General features: G+C 42.8%; 1 protein-coding gene across 1 annotated transcript; it reads right to left on the bottom strand.

Annotated features, from left to right (window-relative positions):
* Nucleotides 1-259: 259 nt before the first annotated feature.
* On the bottom strand, nt 260-10,245 carry GPR37L1 (G protein-coupled receptor 37 like 1). Its single transcript, XM_060772495.2, has 2 exons — nt 9,237-10,245; nt 260-1,610 (listed from the first exon to the last, which is right to left on the bottom strand). The coding sequence occupies exons 1-2, from the start codon at nt 10,011-10,013 to the stop codon at nt 801-803; spliced, it is 1,587 nt and encodes a 528-aa protein (XP_060628478.2). The 5' UTR covers nt 10,014-10,245; the 3' UTR covers nt 260-800.
* Nucleotides 10,246-10,922: the final 677 nt, after the last annotated feature.

Here is a 10,922-nt window from a genome sequence, read left to right as displayed (position 1 = left end):
AGAAGTTTGATTAAGTACACTGAAGTTAGGTGGAAGATAACTACTTGGTCATGAAATATCCAAGCAATTTTCAGTTCTTACCACAATGTCAAGGATACATAATACACTTTCCAGGTAAACCAACCCTTGGGAAGAAGAAGAAACAATGTGCTTCCATTTAAAGACCACATCAAGTGAGTAACTTCACTTTGGAAGAAGTTTACAAACCAACTAGCCACTGTACAACATATTGAAAGGTATGTGCCACAGGAGACATGTATTTTCCACCTAGTGTATTGGTTTATTGAGGCTAGGGTAGTGCTTATATTTTGTATATGATGTAGTCTCTCTTGGGCTGGAGAGAGGGAAGTGAGATCCTGAAAAAGAGTGGAAGGGGTTAGTGTGTACTATGTCCTGTCCAAGATGCTATGATCTCTGTTCTGGAGGAATTGCATGGCAGGGAATTTGACTGTATGGCCCTGGTGGTCTCTTCCAACTCTATGAGTCTATGATTCTAAAATTAATCTTTTCTCTGAACCTCACTCACTTGGGGCATCATCCCTTCTCGTCATGTCCAGGATTGGGTTGGAGTTGGTCTAGGAGACCTTTTCAGCCTTCATAGCTGTTCAGCAGAGAAGACAGCTGTCTCTGAGGTCTTGTCATTAAGTCACTCTTGTTGGAACAGCAAATAGGTGATGACACCAACTCCAACCTCCACTGTCAAGTCACTTGACCAATTCATACTAAAGAAGAAGAAAACATTTGGTCTTGGGAGAAGCTGATAAAAAAATGCTAATGCTCCCCCCAAAGGATGATTGAGCTTAGCAAGGGGTGCCGATGGCCCCCACAGGAGGAGGTGACTCTCGAGGCTTGTCAAAGAAGATGGACGAGGACATCTCTGTTTTCAGCTTGCCATCTGAGCCACCCTCATTGGAGGCAGCTTCTTGACCACACTCATCACAACAGCAACAGCAGCAGTCCATGAAGGCCTGGCCCAGGGGTTTGCAGAGGCACAGCAGCAGCACAGGAGTCACTGAACACTTGAAGAACAAGAAGAACTGGTTGACGAGACTTAGCAGGTCCAGGGTCTGTTTAGACATATCAGGGGACAGATAGGCCACAACAATATTGCTGACATTCTCTGGAATTGTGCAAAGAGCATAGATGACTGTCAGGCCAATCACTGTGCAATTGAGTTGGTTCTCACACTGCCCATGCTTATTACCACGGCAATCGGTCTTGTCTGTGCTGCTGATCCTTCTGGTGACAAGCTGACAACTGACAGTAAAGAGGATGGGTAGGCAGAAGTAGCATCCAAAGTACCACCACATCCTGGCATTCTGGTAAGTGAGGACCAAAGAATAAATTGATTCGGGCAGATCCTGTGAAGGCTTCATGGTGCAATAGTCAGTCACTATGCCAGAGGTTGGAGAGGTGTCCTGTGCCAACTGCCAGAGGAGGATTTCTGGTGTAGAAAGGGTCATGGAACCCACCCAGATAACAGCGAGCTTGGCAATGATGGAGTGACAATGTTCAATGGGCCGGAGCTTGGCTTGAGGACTGGTGGCTGCATGGAATCTATCAATGCCCAAAGCACAGAGGCTGAAGGTGGTCACGCCCAAGGAAGACACCTAGAAGCACAGAGAACAGAAACAGATTGTTGTCTGGTGCAATTTAGCTAATCAAAAATGTCTGTTTGGTTTAAATGTAAGATAAATATGTTTAAGTAAATAGATTGTTTATTTATTTATTTACCATACTTGTATCCTACCCTTCTCAACCCTAAAGGGGACTCCAGGCGGCCTTACAGAGGCAACAATTCAATGCCGCATGTACACATGCATCAATGAATAAACAAAAACATTAAAACCCACCTATTAAAACATAACATAAAAACAACAATTAAAACCACATAACCCAGGTCATATTCCAATTTACTCAATTAAAATTTCTAGTGTGGCTTCAGAGTGGCTTTCTTGTAAGCCCTGCCTCCTCTACTTTTTTGCCATCTCTAAATATCCTCCAGGAAACCAGGCTGAGGCCACACCTGATACATAACAAAACATATTTGCACTGCACCAGTCAGTGATCAAGTCAAACCTTAAAATACACCTTTGCTTAAACTTTCTTTCAAATCAAACCAGGATAACAAGCAAAGGATTAAGATGAATCTTCCTTCTTGATGTGCTTCTTTGCTACTTAAATACAATTTATGAGGTAGCTGGGGAAACATTAAATATCCTCCACCTGTAATGGTACCACCTGAGAACTCTTCTCATTCTATTTTATGTGGATCAGACCTCACTGGCCCTCCGTTACCATGGACAACAAAAATGAGAGCTGCCCCCCACCCACCCAAAAAGCAAAACTTAAAATTTTGCCATTTTATATGTCACTATTTTATTATGCCATTGTAAATAACAGAATTTAGGCATTTGAGAGTTGGTATCCGTGGGGGATTCTTGCACCAAACTCCTGTGGATATCAAAGGCCCAGTGTACTTACCAAAACCAATTAGTACTTAATTGTGGTTGGAAGGTAGGGACACACTTGTAGTGCAGAGGAGATTCCCAGGCCCTTAACAAGTTCTCCCTAAACAAGCTTTGGTTCTGAAAGCCCCTCTAAACAAACCACCCCTACCATTCTGCTTCTTCCTACCAAAATGCATCCGCTCTCTGAGCACCAAATGAGTTCAAGTAGGTTTGTTGATGTCCCCAACCGGTCCTTGTTAATTTCCGCTGCATTCAGAGTCCTAGGAAAACATCCTTGTTTGCCAAAAGGGAAGAGGGCAAAGTGTGCAGCAGAAAATGCCAAAGACTGGGTGGGTTTGAAACACAATGAACTACATGAATAAATATCAGTTGGGCTGTCCTCCCCCCCCCCCCCCCCCACGCTGCGCTCTCTATTACAAACACGGTTTTCCCTTAGCCTCAGGAAACACAACGCCCCATTTGGACTACAGATCACCCAAAAGCTCAGGGCCCTAATTGCAGGCACCCGCTCACTTCTGAAGGGAACAAGGGGCATTCATTGAGTGCAAGAAACATCGGAAATTGGGAAGAGAGGCATACTTTCTTCAAAAATGTTCCGTGTCCTTTTAACTGGAGCCAACCCTACAATTAACAGAGCACTTCCAGGCTACAGTTTGTGCCTCTAAGATCTGATTCTCACAGTGCTCTTTAAAGAAATGAGTAGATGCTCTCTCAATCTAATCTTAATCTGGAGAGATACAAAAATTTAGATAATTCTTACAACACCCACACTTTTCTCTGAGATATATTAGCAGTCTAGATAATCTTGTAGTACCAGCCTAAAGACCAGCTCAAGGCTTTTTTAGGTGAAAGATCATGGTATGTCAACAATGGTGATGGGATATGGTCTTCCACATCACATCTGGCAACAGCAGACTACACAAAATGTACACACCTTTGCCCTCCAATTCATTGCCGCTGCCCCACTTTGCTTAATGGTATGGCGGCATAATGTTGCTTTGCATATCAATTGTTCAGTTGGTTGGCCCCTGATTTCCAGAAGCTAAGAAGCAACTTGGCGCTGAACAGACTGCGCTCTGGTACCACGAGATACAGAGCCAACCTTAAGAAATGGGGCTACAAAGTGAAATCCATGACATGCGAGTGTGGAGAAGAACAAACTACAGACCATCTGCTGTGATGCAACCTGATCCCTGCTACATGCACAATGAAGGACCTTCTTATAGTAACACCAGAGTGGCCAGCTACTGGTCAAAGGACATTTAATCAACTACCAAGCTTGCAAACTTGTTTTGTTTGTTTGTTAAAAAATGCAATACAACTGTTTGGCTTGCTCCTGACACGATAAATAAAATAAGAAGCCAAGAATGGGAGGGCAAATGTTAGTGAGCTATAAAAGGGATATAACTATAGTGTGTGTGTAAAATTGAAGTTATTACCTACCAAGCAGGAATGCTGCACCCCCAATGAAATGTTCCTTCTGTCCTCAAATTTGTATCATAGCAGAGTAGTGCATTGAAAAGTGTTCATACCCAAAGTTCTCACATTTGCTGTGTTTGCATTTCCTTGGTAAACTTGCCTTTTCTTTATCTTTGAGTGTCTAAACTATTTCTAAATGTTCAACTGAAGTTTTAAGCTACTACAATACTAGAAATTAGTGGACTGAAGGAAAATGTCATGGTGGGGTGGTGAATTTTGCTTTGCTGGAGCAATGCCCTGATCTACCCTCTTCTGGAGGGAAGATTGTGACAGTGATTGGTGCTTTCCCGCTATGCAAAATGACACTATACTTTTCCATGGGTCATCAAAATTCACAAATCATGCGGGGACATAGGAGAAGCCTCCCATAGGAGAGTAAAACATCCAACATCTGGGCGTCCCCTGGGCAACGTCCTTGCAGACGGTCAATTCTCTCACACTAGGAGCGACTTGCAGTTTCTTATGTCGCTCCTGACATGAAAAACAAAAACAAAAAAACCTAAACCCATCACTCACAAATCTGAGCAATTCAAGAAATAAACTCACTTTTTAAAAAGGAGGGGTGCCGGGGAGCAGGGCTTTTGACTGAAACTATGAGCCTACCTGGAATGAAATGTCAAACCAAAATTATGTGTGGGAACAGAGAAAATATAACTGTAAGGTTATTATAGCACATATATTAAAATCAGATTCCTCACCATCCATCACTTACCAAATCCTACAACCTGAAAAATGAAGCAATATTATGAACAAAAAATTAAACCAATGGTCCTCCATTTTTATGGCTAGTGTTAATTTAAAACAAAAATTTGTTTTGGAGATACAAGTGAGGGAAACATATCAACATCCATAATTTTGGTCTCTAAATCTATCCCGAACTTATACACAAAGTTGATTTACATATTATTCATGGTAGTGCTGATAAACATACCCCTACTTCCACATTTTCCCATCACCACCACCACTATCTCCTTGATAAAAACATGATTCTTCTGATTCAGAGTTTGGGGGAGGCATCCTTTCTGTGGTCCATCAGCATGGCCTTATCAGGGCAATTCTCGGTATTGTATCACATATGTATATCTACTGTATGCACAAGCACAGAAGGCAGGATTTTCAAGGGCTTACTGCTGGAGCAAATGATTCCTGTCCCCAACTCCTCTACAACTTACAAGCTTTGCAGCAAAATAAAGTAAACCAGGTGCAAACAAATTAAGATTATAGAATATACAAGGTCTAATGAAGACATACAATTTTGGTTTTCAAAAGAATTTGCCCAAAAGCAAATTTATTTTAACAAGAAATTTTGCTGAATGAACACTAATATTAAAATTCATGATCTATTTTCACTTCTGACATGATACGGGATATATATACAGCTTTGAAAATTGAGGGTGCTGAGCAACCAGCTAAAGTGTACAACATTTTGATTCTCAGGTGTTGGCAGACATTTTTCTGAGTATACAGTGGCGGCCTCTGGCAGCGATAGGTTCTGTGATTGCATGAATAAGTCCTTGACCCATGACAGTATTTCTCTGTTTTCCTACAGCAAGCTCTTGCCTGGCCCAATAGCCAGTGACCCTGCCAAACAATACCATTGTCTTCTCTGCCTCTTCCATGCACTGAGCTATCCCTACAGCCAAGCTCTGAATCACTCACAGATGTTCTACCACCTGCACTGCTCTCATCTTGCCTTGAATTAGAAACTCGGCAGAGAAGAGCAGAGTAGTTGGCAGCTGAGGCGACACGTTCTCTTCAAGCAAGCAAAGATCTATTATTACACTATATGACTGGGTGAGTTGGGAGAACTAACACATGCAAAAGGCCAAGTCAGAACAGCCATATTGCACATGCCTCACAAAAACTGATAAACAAAGTTTACAAACGTGCAGTTGCATCCAAACTCATCATCTGCCAACTATCAAAACTGTTACTCTGAAAAAACTTAAACTCCCAGGGAACAACCAACCAAGTACCACAGTCATCTCTTGTGCACAGGTGATTCTAGTGCTCCATTTGAGCAATCAGCAACATTATTGTCATCATTACCATCATCACCAATTCTGGTGTGTTTTTGTACCACCGCTGTGCATATTGCTTATGGGGAGAATGGGAAACCTATGGCCCTGTAGGTATTGTCAGGTACAACAAACAGTTGCCTAACGCCCCACACCCCACCCCCAGGAAACAGCAGAAGGGAGAAGAGGAGATGAAAGCAGTGAAGCAATAGGTGGTTATCCCAGCTGTGTATGCTTAAATCCAGATTTACTGTTGGACATAGATACTAGAGGGCTGCTCCCATACACATTGCAAATACAGCCTGTGCGATTCATTCCATATTCAATCCTACCACTGTATTCAAAGGGCCTTTCTGCCTGCTAAGTATATATAGGATTAATCCTTTAGTTGAACCTTTTGACACTTCCTTAAGTTGATCTGCTTCCACTTTTGTGCCATGGAAGCCAATGCAGCTGGCTTAATTTGGCCTCCCTGAAAATTACTTCCCTGTGTTTTGGAGTGCTAGCAGTTAATAGAAGGTAGTGTGGTGTACTGGTTTGAGTGTTGGACTACAACTCAGGAGACCATGGTTTGATTCTCCGCTTGGCCATTGAAACCCACTGATGACCTTGGGTGAGCCTCTGACCCAGACAACCCTGTGATAGGGTTTAGATCTTAGGGTCGCTGTGAGTTGGAAACAACAGTAAAGGACACACCAACAAATGGGACCCCGGAGGGAAATCTTAAACATCCCCAGAAAGCTGTTAGGGACCCATGCGGCCCATCATTCCCATCTCTACTTGAAATACGGTACATCTAGAGTATTCTTTTGACAGATGCAATTTACCTGTTCACAGACCTGCCTCAAATGCAAAAGGAGACATAGTCCATTGATCTTTTGGTTCTGTTAGGCCCCTTCTACACTGCCATATAATCCAGATTATCAAAGGAGAACTGGATTATATGAATCTACACTGCCATATTGTTGTTGTTCATTCGTTCAGTCGTTTCCGACTCTTCGTGACTTCATGGACCAGCCCACGCCAGAGCTCCCTATCAGTCGTCACCACCCCCAGCTCCTTCAAGGTCAATCCAGTCACTTCAAGGATATCATCCATCCATCTTGCCTTTGGTCGGCCCCTCTTCCTTTTTCCTTCCTTTCCCCCCAGCATTATTGCCTTCTCTGAGCTTTCCACTGCCATATAATCGAGAAAAAAGCAGATAATCTGGATTTTACAAGGTAATGTAGAATGGGTCTTAGTTAACAACACCTGTAATGATGAGGCTGTCCTTACACACTGGGTGAATCTCAGGTTTCAACTCACATCCACTGCAATTTATAAATTTGTTAATTAATTAAAGTTCATATCAGCTCAGCAATATGCAGAATAACTTGGGTCTACCTTGAGGTTCTACCTTGAGACAAAATCCAACATTTGCCTACAATTGTCTTTTTACATGTTTGAAGATTGCTTTATATAGCTCAAAATATTTTTTGCAGTGCGTGGACAGAATGAAAGCATTTCTGGGATCATTAAAAAAGTATTGGTCTGCCTCTGTTTATTTTCTATTACTTTAAAAGTGGGTGTGACAAGCAGACAGTTGAGAAGCACTTCCCAGCATGTTGATTCAGTGTGGTAGTGAAATTTCCTTGCAATTCCTGAATTTCTGTTTCTTACCTGCCAGTTAAAAGCACAGGTTTCTGCCCAAGGAAAAAAAATGATGGGAATTTGAAGGAATAGTTCTCAGATTCTGAACTGACCTTGCCTGCCAAATCCTTTAATAACAGCACTTAAAAAGTGTGGTCATATTTTGCTCATGTCTTGAAAAGCTTGAGTTATTTCCAGAACTTGGCAAAATTATCTTCAGGAGTGCTGCAGTGTATAACTACCTAGTGTCTATGTTTGCTGGAGGATTGGGGGAATTTTATAGCCCAAAATCTGTACTTATTTCTGCATTCCAAACCTCTGTTAAAGACACTAGAACAGACCAACTGTCAGGCTGTTTGCCCCACCCACACCTAGCAACCCTGAGTAAAAATATATTATTCACAATAATAATTTCTCATAGTTTGCTCAGTGTTATCTATGGTCTCTCTGTCTATAGTCAGAATTCCAGTAGCTGCAGGTTTTCCGGGATCTCACAGTGATGGTGTGAGAGGGCAGACAAAATTGGCTTCCTCCAAGCATCTTATTTCTCCTTGTTCTCTTCGTGATCATTGTGCCAGAAGGGTTCCCACACCACTGCTGCTGTAACCTACAGTTAAGTCAGTTTACTGACCCAACAGGATTCTTGTCCTACAAGACAATTTGCTCAACTCCTTTAATACTTGAGATTAGATATTTGCAAAAATGTATAGCTTGAATACAGCTTTTGATTGTCAGCCTCTAGGAAGGGTTCATGCCTCACTGATAAAAGGGATTTATTTGTGCTATATATTATTATTTAAATTCTGTCATCTTTCTAGGGGGACTTAAGATTTTGCTTGTACTAGCTTGTACTCAGAATTAGCTATATGTTCACCCATTAGTTGTGATGAGGAAAGTGGCCTCTTTATTTCCTCATTTGTTTTAAATGTGAATATTGTTTTCTTTCAGATTGGAATTATGTAACCACCTAGATATTATTGGACTGTGACTCCCAGCATTCCTTACCATCGGCTATGGTGGTTGGGGATACTGGAGCTTGCAATACAACAAACTTTGGAGGACTCCATGATTCCCACCCTCAGTGTAGAAATCACTGCTGATGTTCAAACTAGATGTCGAGATGAATGTATGCTCTTTATGTTTAATCTAGGTTCTCTTCCACTGCAGGAGAGTTGTGATTTAAGCCCTTCTAATGACCAATCACAAAGCAAGACAGCTTTCCTTATTGTTTGGTGTGTCAACTAGGGCTTTACAGAATTGCATTTCATCAAATCAGCAGGACCACATGATTCTCAGAAAAATAACATAGATCAGTTGTGCACACATAACAGTTGATTTATAATATTACTGGTGATATTACATTCTTCATAACACAGAAGGCACATATTCCCTTTTTTCATAGGCATCCTGGTATTCTGGAAAACCAGCTATGACTATTTTAAGGAGAGGGCTAGTGATGTTTGTCCATTCACTGTGCTGAACCAATCTGAAATTCTTCCTTCTTGGTAAGGATAAAGAACACATCTTCACAGAAGGCATAAACTTTGCTAAGTAGCAATGTAAAGAGATCAGCCAAAGCTCAAATGGCATATAGTAAGTAGCATGCAACACAAATGGGTACAACAGAGGCATAGCTTACCTCCATGAAAGGCACAATGCGACAGGAGAGGCTTCCCAGCAGTCTCTTCTTGGTAATTTCATTGAAGATGACCACTGGCAGGCAAAAGAAGAGGATGAGGAAGTCCCAGAAGGCAAGGCTGGCCAAAATGGAGTTCCAGGCACTTTTCATATAGTAGTTGTGCCAGACGATGCACATCACGGAGAGATTCCCAGTGATACCCACAGCAAAGACGATTAAGGACAGGAACATGACAGCATATGCGCTGTAAGAGCTTTCGGTGACTGGATACAGAGGGTTCTGGATCTGAGGACGTTTTCCTAGAGCCATGGTCATGTTATTCTGTGGTTCTGTGGCTCCGTGAACTGCTGGGCTCCTTTGGGGCTGGTATTCTGATGGGTCTGTGCTGGATTGCACCAAGGCCTTGGTTGGATGGAGGTTGCCTGAGTTACCAGGCCGAGGAAACTCCACTTTTACTCCTGGAACATATGGCTGGGAATCTTCATCCTCGGTTCCCCTCCGCATCCTTCCCCATTTCAGTTGGTCTTCGGAGAACGGCCACCCTCTATAATTGACCAGGGATCCTGACCTTCTCACCCTGCCAAATTCTCCCAGGGTCTCCAGCAGTGCATCTTTGGGAATGATGCGCCTTGTTGAGTGAATGTCTCCAGCTCTTTCTGCCCTCCCGGAGGACGTAGGAGGCTCCTGAAGAAATGGAGCAGCAGCACCTTCCTTTACAGTAGTCTCTAGAGGCTTCAGGAAAGTCAGAAAAAATATAACAGTCCGGAGCAAAGACATCCTTCCTTCTGCCCAGAGAGGAAAAATTCACAAAGGGAAGCGGAGGTGGCCCTGCAAGCTGTGAGAAGGGAAAAGAAAAGAAAAATTCCCACACTTCAACTGGAGATATTCAGAGGGCAGCAAGGGAGGGAGTGGGGGTGGGCGTTGGAACCAAGACGGAAGGCCTCTTTGGTCTGCCCCTGCCAGCTTCACTACTGTTCTGTATTCCCTTAGATCTTCAAGCAGAATTAAAAAACTGTTCTTCCCAGTAATTTATTCCACTTATCCTTTGTCGGGCCACCGGCCCCCTGGCGGTCAGGCCACAATAGCTACAGGCTGCTATGAAAAGATCAAAACCCCCAGCATTGCATGAGTGAGAAGAAGAAACCCTGGGAGAAATAAACCACCTGTCTCAGCAATAGATGCCCCTTCCCAAATCTTTTGGTGGCACTGCTTCAGAAAAAAAAAAAAGGCTATTTGACTCAGAAACAAACAGCTTCTCTTTGGCAGGGGCACTCTGAGATTAAGCCAAACTACTTGCAAATTCTTTATAGGTCATGGTACAATTCTGCTTCCAATGTACTTATTTGTTATATTGCTGGCCTTGAAAAATTGCCTATAAAGTGCCCAAAATAAAGAATAAATTGAATCAGAATTACCAAGGGACATAACGAAGTAGCAGTGGGCCTTTCCAGACAGGGCTTTATCCCAGGAGCATTAACGTTTAAAAAACGCAAAGGTTCCTGGGGCCCGGTCCACATGCACCCCAGAAAGCACGCACTTTCTGAGGTGGGTGTCCAGATGTCCTTCCAGAACTGGCCTGGGAGGACACCGGGATACTCCCTAAAAGCCCTAAAAAGCCATTTTAAAAAGAAAACTACTTACCTGGGCTCCATTAAAGAGTTGCCACAGCACTCCTGGCACGTAGAA

The sequence above is a fragment of the Anolis sagrei genome, chromosome 4, assembly GCF_037176765.1.
Source record: "Anolis sagrei isolate rAnoSag1 chromosome 4, rAnoSag1.mat, whole genome shotgun sequence".
NCBI classification, from domain to species: domain Eukaryota; kingdom Metazoa; phylum Chordata; class Lepidosauria; order Squamata; family Dactyloidae; genus Anolis; species Anolis sagrei.
The sequence above is the reverse complement of the archived record's forward strand: the minus strand, read 5'-3'. Positions and strand labels throughout refer to the sequence as shown.

Coding starts and splice junctions, on each gene's coding strand:
- GPR37L1 (XM_060772495.2), bottom strand. CDS start 10,013: ATGTCTTTGCTCCGGACTGTTATATTTTTTCTGACTTTCCTGAAGCCT. Junction 1,611..9,236: donor GCATTGTGCCTTTCATGGAG/GTAAGCTATGCC, acceptor CTGTGCTTCTAG/GTGTCTTCCTTGGGCGTGAC.